The sequence below is a fragment of the Panthera onca genome, chromosome B4 (genome assembly GCF_046562875.1).
Source record: "Panthera onca isolate mPanOnc1 chromosome B4, mPanOnc1 haplotype 2, whole genome shotgun sequence".
Classification (NCBI taxonomy): domain Eukaryota; kingdom Metazoa; phylum Chordata; class Mammalia; order Carnivora; family Felidae; genus Panthera; species Panthera onca.
Window position 1 is genome coordinate 29,217,525 of NC_138345.1, and position 23,265 is coordinate 29,240,789.

Genomic DNA, 23,265 nt, shown 5'->3' on the forward strand with positions numbered 1-23,265 from the left:
ATCTCACAGTTCATGGGTTTCAGTCCCGTGTCGAGCTCTGTGCTGACAGTGTGGAGCCTGCTTGGGATTCTCTCTCCCTTTCTCTCTGCTCTTCCCCTGCTTGCACGCTGTCTCTCTCAAATAAATAAAGTTAAAAAAGGTGAAATGGTATAATATTTTATGGAAACATTTTATGTTATTCTCCCTTGCCTATAAAAAATTCTAAATTTGATTCTTCAAAAGTTAACTTCTTTCAGTATACCCTTTGAATATTTAAGGAGCATTGATCCTCCTAAAGCAGTTTCTGATTTACTTGTTTTCTTTGTATATTTGACTTAGTTGGTTCCCATGATATTTGTTGCACATTTCTACTTTTCCTATCTTTACTTCTGATGTTTGCTTGTCTTCCTACTAATTAAGGTCTGTCCCTTCCTTAAGACTCAGCTGATTTCTGTCCTTCTCCTTTCTCTTCTCAGCTCCTAAACATTTATTATATTTCTCTATACCACTATTTTGGTGTGTGGAATAGAAATAAATATAACTGATACTTAGGACTGTGGAATGCTTCCATATTATTTAACATTATCCGTGTATATTTATTTTATGTTTGGTTTATCTAGCAGCAAACTTAATGAAGGGACTGTCCTCTCTCATATGCTTTTTGTCACAAGATTGAAGAATCTTGTGTTATTACCCTGAGAGTTCATTGATTATATGGATTCTCATTATGCTGGTTTCTTTTTAAGTAGCGTTTTAGTTAAACTTTTGAGTTATTTGATTCAGGTGGAAAACTTAACAGGCTTGTTAGGGTCTTCCCATAGACCTTATTGATTTAGCAGCATCATCCAAAGCAGTTTTTTCTTGGAATCTTAGAGTCCTCTTCTATGCAATGTTATAAGGAGTTCACACACACATTGACCTCAATCCAATTTTGTCACTTAATAGATGCATAGTTTTGATCATAGCTTTAACCTCTCTGAGGCTCAATTTATTTATTTGAAAATGGTAAGAATATCTTCTTTTTTGGTTATTTTGAAGATTAAAAGAATGTAAAGTAGCAAAGTGACATATTGGGTATTTAATAAAATGGAAACTATTTTTATCGTAAGCATTTTGTTCTTTGGATACACATGTGACTTTGCTGTGTCTTCATGTTTGTCTAGTTCTCACACATATAGCAGTGAGTTATATCAGCGTAGAGGTATAAATTCGGCCATTTGTAATACGTTTGCATGTTTTCCCTTTTTTTCACAATAGAAACTGCTTGTTCACTGACTAACCGATTGAATGTCATGTTGAAAATGTTTGAAAAACAGTCACATATGTTGGAGAGGTAAGCTTTTAAAATAACTCCTTTTCCTAATTATGAAAATGAGTATACATTTATTTTAAAAAATTGGAAACAAGATTATTAAAAAAGTTTGGTGTTCTTATATAAATTTTTATGATATGTATAATTTAAAAATTTTTAATTATAATCATGTAGAATTTCAAATTGTATAGCCACAATAGAAAACAGTATGTCAGTTTCTAAAAAAAAAAATTAAAGTACAATTACCCTATGATCCAGTAATTTCATTTCTAGATATATGCCCTGCAAAATTGAAATCAGGGTCTCAAAGATATTTATACACCCATGTTTACTGTAGCATTATTTACAATAGCAAGGGGTGGAAGCAACCCAAGTGTCCAACAGGTAAATAGATAAATAAAATGTGATATATACATACAATGGGATATTTTTTAGTCTTAAAAAGAAAGAAATTCTGACATATGGTACAACATGAATGAACCTTGAGGACATTATACTTAGTAAAATAACCCAGTCACAAGAAGGCAAAGTTACATGATTTCACGTATATGAGGAACCAGAAATAGTCACTGTGGATTACCTATAGTTCTTTCAGGTGGCTAAGATTATATTAGTTACAAAATTGGTATGTTGAAAAAGCATGTCTTGTAGAATGAAATCACAAAGAAATTTTTATTTGGACACTTTGGGTTCATTTATATTTGCTAATTGGGGCTCATTTTCCTCCTGCTCCTGGACAAAAACTGAGGTAGGACCACGACTTTTTTGATCACTTTTAACTAATAATTGATTTAAATTTAATTTAGAAACACTGTACAAATTGGGAAATTAAAATTCTATGTCAAATATTACATATTTTAATATTTTAATTTTATTTTTTAATATTTTAATTTTTAATTTTTAATTTTTAATTTTTTAATTTTTATTTTTTAATTTTAATTTTTTTTAATTTTTATTTTTAATATTTTAATTTTTATTCAAAGTTAAGACTTTTCTCCCTTTCCCCTTACTCAGTATCCCAGCTGGTGCCTCCTGGGGGTTATGATTAGCTTTTCTTTTTCATTACCTCCTTTCTGACTAACTAATTACAGTTTCTGTTCTCCATGTATTTGGGAAGGGAGGAAATAAAGGTAATGTATATAGGAAAAGTCTTACTTGACTGTCACTGCCTTCTTTTGCCATAATTACAGATAATACATACCAAATTTTCTAAGCATTCTTCTTATAGTGCCTCTCACTAGGCTTGAGATCAGGGCAAGCATATTCTCCTCTCAAGGGTTTGGATATGGCTCAAGACACCCAATAGCTACCTGCAGAGAAATACCCTTTCTAAATCTTCTTTCCTAACCCTTTTATATTGTCTATATCAGTGAAAGGTTTTAGTGCACTTTCTTGGCTGCCAACTTTTTTTAAGTGCAAATGGTCATCTGCCTCACCTATTACTATTACTGGGAGCTTAGGATCTCTGTAAATGCTTCCTTTAACAACTTGTTACAGTCACATCCTTGAAAATTCTGTTAAATATAGGGTGTGGCAAAAGTCTTAGCATAGTTTTAAACTTTAATAACTTCAGAACTATAATGATACAATTGTTCAAAAAACATTTTGAAATTTGATTATATATGTTTCTTTCACACTTATTTAAAAATTCTGAATAATAATTAAACTTTTTTTTCAGTTAAAGTTTTTTGTTTAGGTCAGCATTTTCCATATTCAAAGGGACTGCAACAAATTAATTTATTGTTCAAAGTTCACAAAACTAAGTATATTAAAGAAATGGAAATAATTAAACTTTCAAAGGTTTAATTTTTTTGTAAGTCTGTAGCATTTATATTTCTGAGGTCATTAAAGCTAAAACTATACTAAAACTTTTAGAACATTCTCTGTTGAACTTCTACCATGTGACTGAGTGCTTGGGACAAAATCCCAACTCAGATTAGTCCGAGCAAAAGACTTACTGAACCTCACAACAGCACTATGGCTCAATCTCAGAAACAGTTATAAACCAGAACTTGAACACTTTGAAGATACTGTTTTTTCCTCTTTACATGAGCTTCATTTTCTTCTAGTGCAGATCTCTTCTTTCTTTCTATTTTCTTTTTTGTTTATTTTTTGCCTATAGGTGGGAATCCATGATTGCTGGCAATTCCTAAGGTTTAGTCTTTCAGTCACTCTGAAAGATAGTATTTGGATTTTCCAAATCTAAAAGTCCTAGGTGAGAAAATCATTGGTGCAACTTGGAGACAGGTTCCTATTTCTGAACTGACCAATCAACTGTAGTTAAAGACTTATGGTCCTATGAGCTCTCTCAGAAATTATATTGATTCAGAGGGGTATATTGATTCTGGTAGTTCCCAGAAAACGGAGGCGGGGGCTACTGAGATGCTCAGTGATGAGCATGTTAATATAGGATAACATAGGAAAAAGGAGTGTATTTCATTATTGTGTGTGAATTATACACTAGCATGACAGGGCAATTATCCTGGTTTTTTGGGAAGCTAATAGACTTATTCTTCAGGGTCTGGTCACTTCACTATCTAGGTGTTGCTCTGTGGATATTGGGAAGTGGAAAAGCAAGCATAGACCCAGTGGACCTTGAAAAGTTCTTTCTTCAATTATGGGAAAAATTGGGATTCCAATTAGAGATTGGATAATAGGACGGTTTGTGAAGGCATAATACCTCTTTGGTGAACAGAGTGCTGAGAGCTGGTGTCCAGTGTTGCGGATGTCAACATTGGTGAGAACATTGCCCATCGCCAGGATCATGTGTGGTCCTGAAGGCAAATAGGCCCATTAAGAAATCCATCATGAGGTTTTCTTTCTAATGAGACATAGGGGTCAGAAGTAAGGGTAGTAGACTGTCTTGCTTTTCAAGCTGTAGCCCTGTACATGTATCACAGGTAGTTGTAGTTATATCAAAGGAGAAGGAGTCATAGTGTCCAGGCAGGGCACTGGCAAGGTAAAAGTATCCATTTGGCCAAAACATAATGACAGCTTTTTTCTTCACACCTTCAAAAAACTGAATCTAATGTTGAGTACAGCCTTAAATGTAAGAAAACAAAACCATACATACAGGTAAGGCATTTTACTCTATCAAAATTAAAAACATCTTATTCAAAGGAATCAAAGTTAAAAGATAAGCAGTGAACTGTGAGAAAATATTTGTGCATGTACAATAGAGTGGAGTGATAATAGGAATATATAACTCTTAAAAAAGGCAAAAAACCCTAAAAAATAGGCAAAGCAGGGGCACCTGGGGTGGCTCAGTCGGTTAAGCCTTGGACTCTGGTTTCTGCTCATGGTTTCATGGGTTAGAGCCCCACATTGGACTCTGTGTTGATGGTGTGGAACTTGCTTGGGATTTTCTCTCTCTCCCTGTGTCTCTGCCCCTCCCCCACTCATGGTGTCTCTCTCTTTCTCTCAAAATAAATAAACTTAAAAAAAAATAGGCAAAGCTTATAGATAATTTAAGGAAGAAACAAAAAAAAGTGGCCAATAAATGTTTTAGGGGATACTCAGTCTGACTTGTGATTAATGAAATACAAAGCAAAACAGCAGTGATGTATTTTTTTTGCCATTGGTTTAACAACAAGTAAACATTTTCCTATAACAAATCTTGATGGAGATGTAGTACAATGAATACTTTTAAAAAATCAGTACAATAGGAATTGCCCATTTTCCAGGACAATTTAGCAAAATTTACTAAAAAATAGAGTTTTAAATCTATCTTAGATAAAGGAATATGTTCAAGGAGACATATGTAAAAAGGAACTTATCATATGCTTGTGACAATAGCAAAAAAATAGAATTCCAATTTTTGTTAGTAGGAGTATGGCCCAATAATCTATGATAAAAGGATTATATGAGAATACTATAAACAACTGTATGACAACAAATTAAATAACTTACATGATATGGGCAAATTTCTAGAAGGATACAAACTAAATTGATTCAAGAAGAACTTGAAAATCTGAATGGAACTTTAAGAATCGAAAAGAATTAATTAGTACTTAATTTAGTTTCCACCAAGAAATGCTCAAGCCAAAGGGCTTCAGTGGTGAATACTAGCAAATATTTAAAGAAGAATTAATACCATCCCTTCACAAGCTTTTCCAAAAAGTAGAAGAGGAGTTAACACTTAACTTATTTTGTGAGACAAGAATGTTATTATATTCTAATTACTAGAGTATTATTGTAACATCAAAATCAGACAATACTATCACAAGAAAAGAAAACTGTAGACCAATATGTTGTGAATATGAATGCCAAAATTCTCAGCAAAACACTAGCAAATTGAATCCAGTATTATATAAAATGGATTACACACCACAAGCAAGTAGAATTTATCCCAGGAATGTAAAGTTGTTTTTTTTTTTTTTTTTTTTTTTTGTAAAGTTGGTTTTAAATGCAAATATCAATTAATGTAATACCCAATACTGATTGAATGAAGGAGAAAAAAGATCACATGATCAGCTTACTAGACAAAGTAAAAGCATTTGACAAAATCCAAGCATTTCATGGTAGGAATACTTCACAAACTAGGAACAGAAGAGTGCTTCCTTAATCTGATCTAGGCTAACTACTACCAAAACCCATAGCTAACACTATACTTAATGGTGAAGGACTTAATAAATTCTAAGATCAGGAACAAGACAGGACATCTCACCACATCTATTCATCATTGTAGTACAAGTTCTATCCAGGGCAATTAGAGAAGACAAGGAGTGAAAGGTGTTCATATTGGGAAGGAAGAAGTAAAACTACTTCTTTTTGTAGACGTCATGATCTTGTGTATAGAAAATCTTAAGGGATCTGCTAAAAACGATTTGAAGAAACAAATGAATTCATCTTTTGCATTACACCAGATTCATAAATAAAAATCAATTGTATTTCTATATACTAACTGTTATGGGTTGAATTGCTCCCCCCGCCAAAATTATGTTGAAGCTCTAACTCCCAGCACCTCATATTGAATTAATTAATTAACTAATTAATTAATTTTTTAAGTTTATTTGGTTTTGAGAGAGAGACAGAGAGAGTTAGCAGGGGAGGGCCAGAGAGAGGGAGAGAGAGAATCCCAAGCAGGCTCCACACTATCAGCACAGAACCTGATGTGGAGCTGAAACTCACCAACTGTGAGATCATGACCTGAGCTGAAACCAAGAGTAGGACGCTCAACTGACTGAGCCACCAGGGTGCCCCTGAACTTATTTTTAAATAGGGTCATTGTAGACATAATTAGTTAAGATGAGGTCATACTGGGGTAGGATGGGCCCTTAATCCAATATGACTGGTATCCTTGTAATAATTGGAGAAGACAGTATAGAAAGAGGGAAGAAGTTACGGAGGCAGAGATTGGATTTGTGCTACTACAATCCGGAGAATACCAGGCACTACTAGGAGCTGAAAGAGGCAAACAAGGATTCTCCTCTAGAGGTTCTAGAAGGAGCATGGCCCTAACAACTGAATTTTAGATTTGTAGTCTCCAGAACTGTGAGAGCATAAAATATTTGTAGTTTTAAGTTACCCAGATTGTGATACTTTGTTACAGCAGCCCCAGGAATCTAATACACTAATGATGAACATTCCAAAAGTGAAATTAAAAAAAAAAATCCATTTAAAATACCACCAAAGACAACAAGAATGAATTTAACAAAAGAAGTGTAAGACTTGTGCACTGAAAACTACAAAACATCATTGAAAGAACTTAAAGAAGACCTAGTTAAATGGATAGACATTCCATTTTCATGGACTGTTAGACTTAATAATCTTAAAATGGCAGTGTTCCCCAAACTGATCTAGAGATTCAATGCAATCTCTTTCAAAATGCCAGATTTCTTATTGCATGAACTGACAAGCTGATCCTAAAATTCATGTGGAAATACAAGGAATCCAGAAGAGCCAAAGAAATCTTAAGAAGAACAAAGTTGAAGGATTCACATTTAACTAATTTCAAAACTTCATACAGGGCTGTAGTAATCAAGACAATGTGGTATTGGCATAAAGTTATACCTACATACATCAATGGAATAAACTTGAATGTCCAGAAATAAACCCTTACATTTATGGTCAATTAATTTTTTCATAGTCTTTTAAAAATATTTTAATTTTAATTTTTTATTCAAGTATAATAAAAATACAGTGTTATATTTCAGGTGTACAATATGATGATTCAGTAATTCTATACATTACTCGGGGTACTCTTAATCCCCTTTATTTCAGCCATTTACCCACCCACCTCCTCTCTGGTAACCACCAGTTTATATTTAGGGGTTTGTTTCTTGGTTTGTTTCTTTCTCTTTTTTTCCCTTTATTTATTTTGTTTCTTAAATTCCACATGAGTAAAATCATATGGTATCTGTCTTTGACTTTCACTTAACACTGTACCTTCTAGATCCATGTTGTTGCAAATGGCAGGATTTCATTCTTTATATGGCTGAATAATCCACTGTATGTGTGTATATGTACATATACAAATGTCTTCTTTATCAAATTATCTATTGATGGAGACTTTGCTACTTCCATAGTTTGGCTATTGTAAATAATGCTGGAATAAATATAGGGGTGCATCTACTATTCAAATTAGTATTTGTGTATTCTTTGGTTAAATACCCAGTAGTGTAATTACTGGATTGTAAGATAGCTCTATTTTTAATTTTTTGAGGAATCTCCATACTGTTTTCCACAGTGGCTACATCAGCTTGCATTCCACCAAAAGTACACAAGGGTTTGGTTTTTTTTTTTCTCTACATCCTCATCAGCACTTGTTATTTCTTGTGTTTTTGATTTTAGCCATTCTAACAGATGTGAGGTGATATCTAATCGTGGTTTTGATTTCCATTTCCCTGATGATTAGTGATGTTGAACATCTTTTCATGTGTCAGTTTTCTATGCTTATGTCTTTGGAAAAATGTCATTCATGTACTTTGCCCATTTTAAAATCAGATTATATATTTTTTGGTGTTGACTTGTATAAGTTCTTTATATATTTTGAATATTAATCCTTTATTAGATATATCATTTGTGGAAAGGATAGTCTTTTTAATAATTGGTACTTGGGCAACTGGATATCTATATGCAAAAGAGCCTTTTAGAAGAAACACAGGAATAAATCTTTGTGACGTTGAGTAATGTAATGGTTTTTTAAATAGGACACCAAAAGTACAACCAACAAAAGAGAAGAAAATAGATAAGTTGACTTTCATAAAACTAAAAACCTTTGTACTGCAAATGATACATTAAGCATATGAAAAGACAACACCTAGAATGTGAAAACTATTCGCAAATCATATATTTGATAAGGAACTTGTATCCAGAGTATATAAATAATTCTTATACCTGCATAATAAGAAGATAAATAACACAATTTAAAAATGGACAAATAATCTGAAAAGACATTTTCTGAAGCAAGATATACTAATGGCCGATAAACACATGAAGTGATGCTGAACATCATTAGCCTTTAGGGAATTTCAAATAAAAATTACAATGATATACCACTTCACATCGATTAGGATGGCTGTAATAAAAAAAGATGACAATAACAATTGTTGGCAAGGATTTAGAGAAATTGGGACCCTTATACGTTGCTGGTGGGAATTGAAGTGGTGTGTCTGCTATGGAAACCAGTTTGTCAGTTCCTTAAAATGTTAAATACAATGTCAATATATGACCCAGCAATTCTGTTCCTAGGTTTATACCTGAGAGATGGAAAACCTATGTACAAGCAAAAACTTGTACATGGATGTTCATAGTAGCATTATTCATAATAGCCCCAAAGTGGAAATAATCTAAATGCCTATATGGATTATGGATAAATCAAATGTGTACAATGGAATAATATTTGGCAGTACCAAGGAACATAGTACTGATATATGCTACAACATGGATGAATCTTGAAAACAGTACACTAAGTGTAATAAACCAGTTCCAAAAGACCACATATAATTTTATTTGTATGAAATATCCAGAATAGGCAAATCTATAGATATAGGAAATAGATTAGTGCCTGCCAGGTTTGGGGACAGTGTTGGGAAGAATAGGGAGTGACTGCTAATTGGTACAGGGTTTCTTTTTGAGGTAATCAAAATGTTCCAAAATTAAATAGTGGTAATAGTTGCTCAACTTGGTGAATATATGAAAAGCCATTGAGTTGTATACTTTAAATGAGTGAATTGTATGGTATGTTAATTATATCTTAAAGCTTTATACAATTTGGATTATAATAAGTAACTCATTTGTCCAAAATAAAAATCTATAGTTTACCCATACCTTGGAATAGTTTTTGGCAAACTTCAGCCCATGAGTCAAATCTAGCCAAGTCCTTTCATTTTCCTATCATTTATGCCTGGTTTTGCAGAGTTGGGCAGTGGTGACAGTTCATCTGGCCTGTAAAGTCTAAAATATTTACTATCTGGCTCTTTATAGAAAAAGTTTGCTAAATCCTGCTATGGAATAAGAAGTGGTACTTAAAAGGAGTGAGATACATCTATGTTTACCAATATAAATAGATCTCAGACATTGTGTGAAGTGAAAATAATAAGTTTAGGACAATATATACATTGCTGTAATTTACATGAAAAAGAAAACAAGGCAGTCACCCAACCCACTAACAAGAATTATAGAATCAAATAGATATATGTAGTATTATATAAATGTATTGAACAGGTTCTGAAAAGATACACAGAAATCTAATAATATCTCTAGAGAGAGCACTGGATTTTTGGAATAATGGTCAAAGTGTATTCTAACATTATTTATATTATTTTTAATTTTTTCAAAGAAAATATATAAGTATGTTACATAAATAAAAATATGAATGTAAAATGATAATACATTACAGATATTTTTGGTTTGTTTTTCAGAGCTATGAATGATCAAAGTTTGTTAGAGGATGTAAGTATAGCACTCTCAGTTTGAAATTGCACTCTGCCTGTGAAAATATTAGAGTCTAGAAATTGTCAGGATGCATAATCTTCAATAAAGGTTTAGTGCTTCCTCAGTTTATTCAAGAAATTTCTATGTATATGTGAGCTGGAAAGCTTTGTCTTTTTTTATTTTACTAGACCTTATTGTCACTCAAAAACACTTCACTTCTAAAATATTGAACTATAATACCCCATGTTCTTCTACATTTCCATTTATTGTTACTTCTAGCTCCTTTGCCTCTTTCAGCCCCAATTGTAGTTCATTATGCAGATTAATATCAATGGTTCATTATTTCATGAGTTCATGGAGACTTTCTTACTTTAATAATTAAGTGCCCAAATAGCTTCTCTGTGATGAAACATATGATTTTCTTTTTAAAAAAATATTTATTTATTTTTGAGAGGGAGGGGGAGAGAGAGAGAGAGAGTCATTGTCATTTGGAGAGAGAGAGACAGAGAATCCAAAGCAGGCTCTGCATTGTCAGCACAGAGTCTAACATGGGGCTCGAACTCAGGAACAGTAAGATCATGACCTGAGCTGAAGTCTGGCACTCAACCTACTGAGCCACCCAGGTGCCCCTGTATGATTTTCATTATTACTAAAATTATATTCTTTGTTTTTAGAAATACAAAGAAATGCAAAGTAATTTCCAAGTGTTACTAGAGGAGAAATTGGTGCTGGAAAATGAACTACAAAAGTTGAAGACTACAGAGGTTAGTTCAATTTTAGTGTCTGAAAATGGAAGAATACCTAAAAAGCCTTATTTTTGTAGGACAGACATCAAAGATATATTTAAATGTTTATAACACACTTTTGATATTAATTATAGATAATAGCTATGCTGTGAAAGTAAAATAACGCTATTTTCTAAATTACCATATTAGCTATTAAAACCAGATACTATGAAAAACAGACATAAAATTTAAACATTCCACAAGACATTTCTAGGCCAAATATTTATTTATTAAAATATCAACAAATTAGATTTTTCAAATATATTTTATTTTTTAAAGGTTTTTAAAAATTCTAGTTATTTAACATAAAGTATATTAGTTAAGCTGTACAATTTAGTGATTTAACCCTTACATGCAACACCTGGTGCTGATCACAAGTGCGCTCAGTCCTCATCACCTATTTAACTTGTCCTGTACGCACCTCCTGTTTGGTAACCATCAATTTGTTCTTTATAGTTAAGAGTCTGTTTCTTAGTTTTCCTCTCTCTGTTTTAACCCATGATCCTTTGTTTTGTTTCTTAAGTTCCACATATGAGTGAAATCCTATGGTATTTTTCTTTCTCTGACTGACTTATTTTGCTTAGCATAATACTGAATGGCAAGAATTCATTCTTTTTTAATGGCTGAGTAATATTGCACTGTATATATCTATATCTATATATCTATATCTATATCATCTATATCTATATCTATATCTATCTATATCTATATCATCTATATATCTATCTAGATATGGATATAGATATAGATATACATATAGATATGCTATATATAGATATGGGGTGTGTGTGTGTATATATATATATGTATATATATGTGTATGCATATGTATATGTATATATATGTATATGTATATATATGTATATATATATATATATATATATATGCACACACACACACACACACCCCATATCTTCCTTATTCATTCATCAGTCAGTGGACATTTGGGCTCTTTCCATAATTTGGCTCTTGGTTGATGATAGAGGTGCTTGTATCCCTTTGAATTCCTATTTTTGTATTCTCTGGATAAATATCTAGTAGTGTAAATAGTGGATCACAGGGTAGTTTTATTTTTAACTTTTGAGGAACCTCCATGCTGTTTTCCAGAGTGGTTGCACCAGTTTCCATTCCCACCCAACAATGCAAGAGGGTTCCCCTTTCTCTGCATCCTCACCAACACCTGTTGTTTCTTATGTTGTTAATTTTAGCCATTCTGACAGATATGAGGTGGTACCTCATTGTAATTTTGATTTGTATTTCCCTGATGATAAGGGATGTTGAGCATCTTTTCATGTGTCTGTTGGCCATCTGGATGTCTTCTTTGGAAAATGTCTATGTCTTCTGCCCATTTTTTAACTGGATTATTTATTTTGGCTATTGAGTTTTATAAAAGTTCTTTATACATTTTGGCTACTAAGCCTTTATCAGGTATGTCATTTGCAAATATTTTGTTCCATTCTGTAAATTGCCTTTTAGTTTTGTTGATTGTCTCCATCACTGTGTAGAAGCTTTTTATCTTGATGAAGGCCCAGTAGTTTATTTTTGTTTTTGTTTCTGTTGTCTCAGGTGATGTGTGTACTAAGACCTTGCTACGGGTGAGGTCAAGGAGGTTCCTGCTTGTGTCTCCTCCAAGACTTTGTTTCCTTTCTCATATTTAGATCTTTCATCCATTTTGAATTTTTGTGTATAGTGTAAGAAAGTGATCCAGTTTCATTCTTCTGCATGTCACTGTCCAGTTTTCCCAACACCATTAGTTTTCTCCTCTAGGATTTTGATGGTTTCCTGTCTCACATTTAGGTCTTTCATCCATTTTCAATTTATTTTTGTGTATGGTGTAAGAAAGTGGTCCATTCTTCCAGCACCATTTGCTGAGGAGACTATCTTTTTTCCCATTGATTATTCTTTTCTGCTTTGTCAAAGATTAGTTGACCATACAGTTGTGGGTCCATTGTGGGTTTTCTATTCTGTTCCATTGATCTATGTGTCTGTTTTTGTGCCAGTACCATAATGTCTTGATGATTACAGCTTTGTAGTACAGCTTTAAGTCTGGAATTGTGATGCCTCCCACTTTGCTTTTTCTTTCTTTCTTTTCTTTTTTTTCTCTTTGCAACATTACTTTGGATGGTTGGGGTCTTTAGCGGTTCCATACAAATTTTTGAATTGTTTGTTTTAGCACTGTGAAAAATGTTGTTGGTACTTTGATAGGGATTGCATTAAATGTGTAGATTGCTTTGGATAGTATGGACATTTTAACAATGTTTGTTCTTCCAATGCATGAGCATGGAATATTTTTTCATTTCTTTGTGTCTTCAGTTTCTTTCACAAGTGTTCCTTAATTTTCAGAGTACAGATCTTTTGCTTCTTTGCTTAGGTTTATTAATGGGTATCTTATGGGTTTTGGTGCAATTGTAAATGGAATCAATTTCTCAATTTCTGTTTCTGTTGCTTCATTACCGGTGTACAGAAATGCAACCGATTTCTGTACATTGATTTTGTATCCTGCAACTTTGCTGAATTCATGTATTAGTTCTAGCAGTTTTTTGGTGGAGTCTTTCATGTTTTCTGCATAGAGTATCATGTCATCTGCTAAGAGTGGAAGTTTGACTTCTTCCTAGCCAATTCGGATGCCTTTTCTTCTTTATGAAAATGAGGCGAGGACATCCAGTACTATGTTGAACAGTGTTGAGAGTGGACATCCCTGTCATGTTCCTGAACTTAGGGGGAAATCTCTCAGTTTTTCCCCATTGAGATGATATTAGTGGTGGGTCTTTCATGTATGGCCTTTATGATGTTGAAGTGTGTTCCTTCTATCCCTACTTTCTTGAGGGCTTTTATCAAGAATAGATTCTTTATTTTGTCAAATGCTTTTTCTGCATCTATTGAGAAGATTATATGGTTCTTATCCTTTCTCTTATTAATGTGATGTATCATGTTGATTGATTTACAAATATTGAACCAACCCTGCAGCCCTGGAATAAATCCCACTTGATCATGGTGAATGATGCTTTGTATGTGCTGTTGTATTTGATTTACTAGTATCTTTTTGAGAATTTTTGCATCTGTGTTCAGCAGGGATATTGGCCTGTAATTCTCCTTTTCAGTGGGGTCTTTGCATGGTTTTGGAATGAAGGTAGTGCCTGCCTAATATAATGAGTTTGGAAGTTTGCCTTTCGTTTCTATTTTTTGGAACAGTTTGAGAAAAATAGGTATTAACTCTTTAACTGTTTGATAGAATTCCCCTGGGAAGCCATCTGGCCCTGGACTCTTGTTCGTTGGGAGATTTTTGATTACTAATTCAATTTCTTTGCTGGTTATGGGTCTTTTCAAATTTTATATTTCTTCCTGTTTCAGTTTTGGTAGTTTATATGTTTCTAGGAATTTTATCCATTTTCTTCCAGATTGCCTAATTTGTTGGCATATAATTTTTCATAATCTCTTTTAATTGTTTGTACTTCTGTGGTGTTTGGTCATGATGTCTCTTTCTTTTGAGGTTTTATTTATTTGGGTCCTTTCTCCCCCCCCCCCCTCGATTTTTAATAAGTCTGCCTAGGGATTTATTGATTTTGTTAATTCTTTCAAAGAACTAGCTCCTAGTTTTGTTGATCTGTTCTAATGTTTTTTTTTAAATTCCTATTTCATTTATTTCTGCTCTAATCTTTATTATTTACCTTTTTCTGTTTGTTTTAGGTTTTATTTGCTGCTCTTTTTCCAGCTCCTTTAGGTGTAAGGTTAGATTGTGTATTTGAGACTTTTCTTGCTTTTTGGGTAAGGGCTGTATTGCTATATTCTCCCCTGTTATGACCACCTTTGCTGCATCCCAGAGGTTTTGGACTGTTGTATTTTCATTTTCATTGCTTCCATGCATTTTTTAATTTCTTCTTTAATGTTTTATTTTTTTTGAGAGAGAGAGAGATAGGGAGGTAGTGAACGAGCTGGAGTAGGGGAGGGGCAGAGAGAGATGGGGCAGAATATTTGAAGTGGGCTGTGTGCTGACAGCAGAGAGCCTGATGTAGGGCTCAAACTCATGAACCATAAGATCATGACCTGAGCTGAAGTTGGGTGCTTAACTGACTGAGCCTTCTGGCACCCCTATTTCTTCTTTAATTTCCTGGTTATCCCATTCATTCTTTAGTAGAATGTTCTTCAACCTCCATGTGTTTGTGGTCTTTCCAAAATTTTTCCTGTGGTTGATATCAAGTTTCATAGCATTGTGCAGTCTGAAGATACCCATGGTAGGATCTCAATATTTTGTACTGGTTGAGGGCTGATATGTGACCCAGTATGTGATCAATTCTGGAGAATGTTCTGTGTACACTTTAAAAGAATTTGTATTCTTCTGCTTTAGGATGAAATACTCTGAATATATCTTTTAAGTCTATCTTGTCCAGTATGCCATTCAAAGCCATTGTTTCCTTGTTGGTATTCTGCTTACATGATCTGTCTATTGTTGTAAGTGTGTTGTTAAAGTCCCCTACTATTCTTGTATTATTATCAATGAGTTTCTTTAAGTGTTTTTTTACTAATATATTTGGCTGATTTCAAGTTGGGAGCATAAATATTTAAAATTGGTATATCTTTTTGTTGGGTAGACTCCTTTATTATAATGTAGTGCCCTTCTTCATCTCTTATTACAGTCTTTGGTTTAAAATTGAGTTTGATATAAGTATGGCTACTCCACCTGTCTTTTGAAATCCATTAGCAAGAAAAATGGTTCTCTGTACCCTCACTTTCAATCTGGAAATGTCTTTGGTTCTAAAATGAGTCTCTTGTAAGCAGCATATTGATAGGTATTATTTTTGTATCCATTCTTATACCTTATGTCTTTGATTGGAGCATTTAGTCCATTTGCATTCAGTCATTATTGGTAGGTATGAATTTAGTGCCATTGTATTACCTGTAAAGTCAGTGTTCCTATAGATTGTCTCTGTTCCTTTCTAGTCTTTGTTGCTTTTGGTCTCTCTTTCCTACTCAAAGAGTCCCTTTTAACATTTCATGTAGAGCTGGTTTAGCGTTCACAAAACTCCTTTAGTTTTTGCTTGTCTTGGAAAATCTTTATCTCTCCTTTTATTCTGAATGACAGCCTTGCTGTATAAAGTATAAATGTTTCAGATTTTTATGCTATTTTAATTGCTATCTTTTAAAAATATTTTCAAACTGTCATTAGAGAAGTGTAATAAATTTTGTTTACTTAATTTTGTATCCAAAGTATATGTGACTAATAATAGCCTAAATTTTCTTGCTTTCCAATTGTAATACTATTTCTTTTTCTTGCCTGGCTAAACTGGCAAAGACCTCTAGAATGATATTGAATAGACATGATGAGAGTAGGTATTTTTCATTTGTTCCTGATTTTAAAAGGAAATATTCTTGTTTCTATGGTCATTCTGCCTGCTCTTTCTTTCTCTTTCAATATTGTTTATCAGGTTAAAATATTTTTCTTCTTTTCATAATTTGCTAAATATTTTTTTCATGCTCCATAAAATTCTTTCAGCCTCTGCCTACTTCCCAATTCTGAAACCACTTCTACATTTTTAGTTATATGTTACAATAGCACCACACTTCCAGGTAACAAAATCTTTATTACTTTTTAACTTGCTGCTCAATTGCTTGCTTTATAGTAAAGGGTTTACAGTCTTGTTTTAAAACTTTACTTAAGAACCTTTAAGACTGTACTTAAGAACCTTAAGATAATGTGCTTTGTCCTTTTCCAGCCTGAGTACCACTATTTTCATACATTTTACTACCTATGGTATAAGCTGCACAACACATTGTTATTAGTTTAGCTGTAAATTATTACCTTTTAAAGAGATTTAAATAATAAGGAAAACAGTCTTTATATTTATTTACCCATTTAATTATCATTTATGTTGGTCTTTAATTTGTATATTTCCTTATTTCTGTCTAGTGTCATTTTTCTTGTGCTTAAAGGATTCTTCATAATTTTTGTTATTGTTGTTCAGGTCTGCAGCTGATTCATTCTTTCAACTTTTTGATTTCTGAAAAACTTTTTTCTTTTGTATTCAGTTTTAAAACATATTTTCTCTGGACAAAGAATTCTAGGTTGGCTGGTTCTTTTTTTCTAGTACTTTAAAGAGTTTCTTTTTTATCTTCTGGCTTGCATTGTTTCTGAAAAGTCTGCTGTCCACTTTATTTTATATATAATCTGCTTTCCTCCTCTGCTTTTAAGATTTTATCCTCATCATTGCTTATAATTTTATTATCATATGTCTTAGAACTAGTTTTCCTTATATTTTTTGTGGGTTTGTGAGCATAAAGTTTTGTCAAATTTGAAAGTAAAATTTGTCCATTGTTTCTTCAAATATTTATTTTCTTTGCTCACTTCTTCTCTCCATTATGTACTGAAATTACAAGTATCTTTGTCCACTTGAAGTTTTCTCACAAGTAACTGATGATCTGTTCATTACTTTTAGTCTTTTTTCCTTTCATTTTTAAAGTATTTTTGATGGCCAATGTATATTAGATTTTTCTGTATAAGAAATATATCCCCAAACTCATATTTAAACTAGAAAGTTACCTGGAGACCTTAAGAATTCCATTGCAATTCATTATTATACAGGTTTTTTCATATTTTATGAGGATTATTACACTTTGTGTTTAACTTGTGAGAACTTTACCACTATAGTGAAGTTGTATCTTTTGGGAGTTGTTGTATAAAACAGGAAATAAACACCTAATGCCGTAATAGGTCTCTATTATTAAGCTCATCTACAAATTTCAGTAATCTAATTGTTAATTTTTTTCTCAACTTTCTTGTATAAAATAATCTATTACTACATAGTCATTCAATAATACTTTAAAATATGTGGTTAGTTCTGCTGTAATATTTGTTTTGAAATGCAAATTTGTTCTAACACAAACAATTTGAACATAATATGAATTTTACATGTGTTTATGCACAAATTCATCTGCTAAGAGTACTAGGTAAAAGGAGAAAGCAGACTCTGCACACTGTATTCGTTCACCATGTTTGTAGTGTACCACACCAGTCCACATCTGTCATTACAACTTTTTATGTGATTTCAGATCATCCTTCTTCCCAAACTACACGATAACAATTTGCAACCTATTCGATGATCACTTCCACAAACACACCTCATGTCTTTCTCAAAATAAAGAACTATATTTCTCATACTATGTGTTTCTCAAATCATCTAACTTTGTAAAATGGAACTGTTTTTATTAGGTTTCTATTTTTAAAAAATGTATCATTGACAATGTTTGTTGCATGCTGGGCACCTTACCTCATTTCTCTCATATATCCTGCAGTTTTTAGTGCGTGAGTTTTCATAGATGATTTTCAGGAAGATATGTATGTATTAGAGAAGACCTGGCTGTAATTTGTCAGGGGAATTTACTTCTTTTGATATGTATTAACTTATATACAACTTACATTCAGTAGAGTACCATAACAAGCGTTCTGATTGTATCCTTAATTTTGTTGTGCTTCTTTTTAGATAATTTTTCTTGAAACATAGTATAGTGATTCTCAAAGTAAAATGGAAATCTTAGTAATGCATATTATCTTTTATTTCCCTCTAATTATTGTCTCATTAACTGTTTGTTTCTGGCTTATATAAAATTACACAGAAAGCAAAGTCTACATATGATCGAACAAAGAAAACTATAAAAATGGAGAAGAAAAAAGACAAAAGAAAATCTGAGGATACAGAAGAGTAAGATATAAAGCTACATGTTTATATTTTTTCCTTGTTAATTTACATTTTCATTTTATACAAACAATTTGAGGTCATATAAACATAACTTTTAACAGGTTTCTAAAAAATGTAACACTATGTAATACCATAGTTTTATAAGCAGACCAGGATATGACGGAGGAAGAGGGCTGGGAAAGGAAGAACAAAGAACTAAAGGTAGGTTAGGAGAATGAACCAGATAGTCAGGAATAAGTAAACAGAGTTAAATCTGTAAATCATTTTAGGGACAGAGGATTTACATTATTTCCTTGATGTTTAGCTAGTGATTTGTGATTTGTATATTAACTCCTCAGTCTGGGCTATTCTTTTTTTTTTTCTTGATTATACTTATTTTGTGAAAGGAATGATCTATTTTTTATGCATGTGGATTATTGTAAAGTGGCCTTTTTAAGTGAATATCTCTTTAGTAATATAATTTTTTTTTTGCATTTTGAATTTGCTTTAGTCAAACCCTAATATGGGGTGCCTGGGTGGCTCAGTTGGTTAAGTGTCCTACTTCCGCTCAGGTCATGATCTCACGGTTCATGAGTTTGAGCCCTGCATCGAATTCTGTGTTGACAACTGAGAACCTGGAGCCTGCTTCATATTTGGTGTCTCCCTCTCTCTCTGTCCCTCCCTCATTCATGCTCTGTCTCTCTTTCTCTCTCAAAAATAAATAAACATTTAAAAACCCCTAATATAAATACATAATTTTAAAAAGGAACTGTGAATTCAATCTTTATAGAGTTTTATAAATTCTGAAAAGAAATTCATTGGATAAGTAGCCTTGACCTTTGTCTCAGAGAGGAAAAGATGACTACTTTCTTTCTTTTTTTTTCTTTTGCTCATTTGTTTTGTTTCTTTAATTCCACATATGAGTAAAATCATATGGTATTTGTCTTTCTCTGAATGGCTTAGTTCACCTAGCATAATACTAAGCTCCACCCACATTGTTGCAAATGGCAAGATTTCATTCCTTTTTTTTTAATTTATTCAACATAGATTTATTGAGAGCTTGTTTTGTGGAAGCACTGCTGTAGGTGCTGGGATATATTAGTTACCAAAATATCAGTTTTTTCATCTTCTTAAACAATAGAACATTGCCATGATTTTAATGACTAACTTCTGGATAAAGGAGGACCCATATCAAAAAGGAAAAATCCCCTCTTGATGCTCTGAGGTCCGGTTTAAATTCCCAAAAGGCAGGGTGCCTGGGTGGCTCAGTCAGTTAGGCAATGAACTTCAGCTCAAGTCATGGTCTCAAACTACTTTGTGAATTTGAGCCCCGCTGTCAGCACAGAGCCTGCTTTGGATCCTTTGTCTCCCTCTCTCTCTCATCCCCTCCCCTGCTCACACTCTTTCTCTCTCTCAAAAGTAAATAAACATTAAAAAAAATAATTTCCCAAAGGCAATTGTCAGGTTGCAGTTATGGTCCAGGCTAGCCAGCCCCTAAAGCTAACTTCTCGTGGAAAATCAACATGTTGAGTCTATTTAGAAAAAGTTGTGGGAACAAAGATATAGCATTTACAATCCTCTGACTCATGAATACAAAATTATAACCTCTTTGTTTCTATTTGTAACCTCCAAAAAATCTAATCTAGCTAATGCCATAGAATTAGACATTACAAGATTTGAAATGGATATGTTTCAAGATTTTCCTGGTCGTTTCTAATTTAAATCCTATCAATTTAAGATTTCCCCAGCCCTACCTCCATCCTTCCTTGATTGCATCTAAATGTACAGGTACTTGTCTGATATCATGGCATTGAAAACAGGTGTCATGTTATAGATTGAGCTCTCTCCCTGCTGTATTCCTCTGAGATGTTTGATCCTCTAGTTTTCTGGTTATCTCCTGGTGCCACTATCAGTTTTTTTTTTAACTTAATACTTAATATTATTTTTTTAAACTTTACATCCAAATTAGTTAGCATATAGTGCAATAATGATTTCAGGAGTAGATTCTTTAATGCCCCTTACCTTAATGCCCAACGCTCCTCCCACACCCCCTCTAGTATCCTTCTGTTTGTTCTGCATATTTATAAGTCTCTTATGCTTTGCCCCCTCCCTGTTTTTATATTATTTTGGTTTCCCTTCCCTTATGTTCATCTGTTTTGTCTCTTAAAGTCCTCATATGAGTGAAGTCGTATGATTTTTGTCCTTCTCTGGCTAACTTCACTTAGCATAATATCCTCCAGTTCCATCCACATAGTTGCAAATGGCAAGATTTCATTCTTTTTGGTTGCCGAGTAATACTCCATTTTATATATATACATACACACACACACACACACACACACACACACACACACACCACATCTTCTTTATCCATTCATCCATCGATGGACATATGGGCTCTTTCCATACTTTGGCTATTGTTGATAGTGATGCTATAATCATTGGGGTACATGTGTCCCTTCTATAACAGCATACCGGTATCCCCTGGATAAATACCTAGTAGTGCAATTGCTGGGTTGTAGGGTAGTTCTATTTTCAATTTTTTGAGGAACCTCCATATTATTTTCTAGAGTGGCTGCACCAGCTTGTATTCCCAAAGATTTCATTCTTTTTAATGGCTGGGTATTATTCCAGTGTGTGTGCATGTGTGTATGTGGTGGTGGTGGGGTATCACATCATCTTTATCCACTCATAAGTTGATGGACACTTGGGCTGTTTCTATAATTTAGCTATTGTAGATAATGCATGTATCCCTTTGGATTGGTATTTTTGTACTCTCGTTGTAAATACCTAGTAATGCCATCGCTGGATCATAGGGTAGTTCTATTTTTAACTTTTTGAGGGACCATTATACTGTTTTCCAGAATGGCTGTACCAGTTTGCATTCTCATCAACAGTGCAAGAGGGCTCCCCTTTCTCCACATCCTTGCCAACATGTGTTGTTTCTTGTGTTGTTGGCAAAGCAAGAAACAGACTCTTAACTATCGAGAACAAACTGGTGGTTACCAGAGGGGAGGTGGGTGGGGGGATGGGTTAAATAAGTGATGGGGATTAAGGAGTACACTTGTGATGAGCACTGGGTGTTATATGGAAGTATTGAATCACTGTATTGTACATCTGAAACTAATATAACTCTGTATGTTAACTAACTGGACTTTATGTATTAAGAAAAAATTTAATGTTAATTTATATGTGAGAGAGAGACACAGAATGTAAGCAGGGGAGGGAGAGGGAGAGAGGGAAACATAGAACCCAAAGCAAGCTCCAGGGTCTGAGCTGTCAGGAGAGTCCCATGCGGGGCTCGGACCCACTAACCGCGAGATCCTGTTGACCTGAAGTCAGCTGCTTAACCGACTGAGCCACCCAAGTGCCCCAACTAACTGGACTTTAAATAAAACTTAAGAAAAGATGACCAGAGGGGGAAAAAATGACCAGTGTACTTTGACAATCCTTGCCTCATCTCCCTTGCATATTTTAATCATAACAATGAGAAGTTAGCTTGAGAAATGTTATTCAATTATTTATCACTTATATGGATTTTATGTCTCTTAAAAATATGATTGTTTTGAGAAATTTTCTTTCTTTAAAAATGGTTTAAGTACTAATAAGAAAGCAAAGTAGTCATGCAATTTAAAATATTATGATAAATTTAAAAACCTTTTTTAATAACAGGAAGAAGTTTCTAGTAAAAGAGCTTAAAGTAAAAGAAGATTTGCTTCAAGTTCAGGTAACACACATACTCTATGCATCTAAATTTAATTAATAGTCACTCTGATAATTATGTATGTAGATAACATTAGTATGTATGTGAACATGGGGATATATGTGTGTGTGTGTACATTTGTGTGTATTTTTGTATTAACATTCTTTCTAAGATATTTCTTGTTGGTTGACTTTCTCAGTAAGTTTTTTTTCAGAAAATAAAATGGTAAATCCAGGCATGTTTACTGTCAAGGTTATGAAAATTACCATGGTTTATTCAATTATAGACAATATCATGGAGGAAAGAAGGTCATCTTGAAAGTCATAACAGTGATTTACTAGTTCTGTGACAATGGAAGTTCATTTAACCTACTTGAGCTTTATATTTTTGATTACTAAAATGGGTAAAACGGTATCTATTTATCTTAAAAAGGTATATGAGGTGTAAGAATCAAATAAGAAAAAGCTCTTCAGTAATTGTGACTTATAGAGTCCACTCTTTTTTATGTGATCGAATGAAAGGTAAGTAACCTTTATTTCATCTTGGCTTTGGAATACTTTTTTTTTTTTTTTGCTACAAGTTCACTTTTTTTTTTTATTTTTTATAATGACTTGTCAGAGGATCACACCACTCATTTTAGTGAGTGGCTGGAGTTGTGTCCCACAAGTGTATGTGAATAGTTCAAGAATCAAGTAACATAAATTTGGGAAGAAAATGAGAGGGCCACTTGAGATGTTGAATATAAAGTGTTCAACTTTATGGTATTTGTTTTCTATTCCTGCATAACAAGTTACCATAAATTTTTCAGTTATTAAAATAACTTGTATTATCTCACAGTTTGAATGGGTTAGGAGGCTGAGCAGGCTTAGCTGTGTCTTATGTTCAAGGTCTCACTAAACTGCAATCAAGGTAATGGCTAGGGTCTATTCTATTCTGTAA

General features: G+C 33.3%; 1 protein-coding gene across 3 annotated transcripts in view; it reads left to right on the forward strand.

Annotated features, from left to right (window-relative positions):
• The window catches only part of LOC132695414 (coiled-coil domain-containing protein 7-like), a 134,682-nt gene that overhangs the window by 68,568 nt on the left and 42,849 nt on the right, over window positions 1–23,265 (forward strand). For all 3 annotated transcript variants that reach the window (XM_078450290.2, XM_078450292.2, XM_078450291.2), the window contains 5 exons: window positions 1,237–1,312; window positions 10,156–10,186; window positions 10,843–10,932; window positions 18,562–18,647; window positions 22,296–22,350. In XM_078450290.2, coding sequence (XP_078306416.2) covers window positions 1,237–1,312; window positions 10,156–10,186; window positions 10,843–10,932; window positions 18,562–18,647; window positions 22,296–22,350 — 338 coding nt within the window. The remainder of the gene's footprint in view (window positions 1–1,236; window positions 1,313–10,155; window positions 10,187–10,842; window positions 10,933–18,561; window positions 18,648–22,295; window positions 22,351–23,265) is intronic.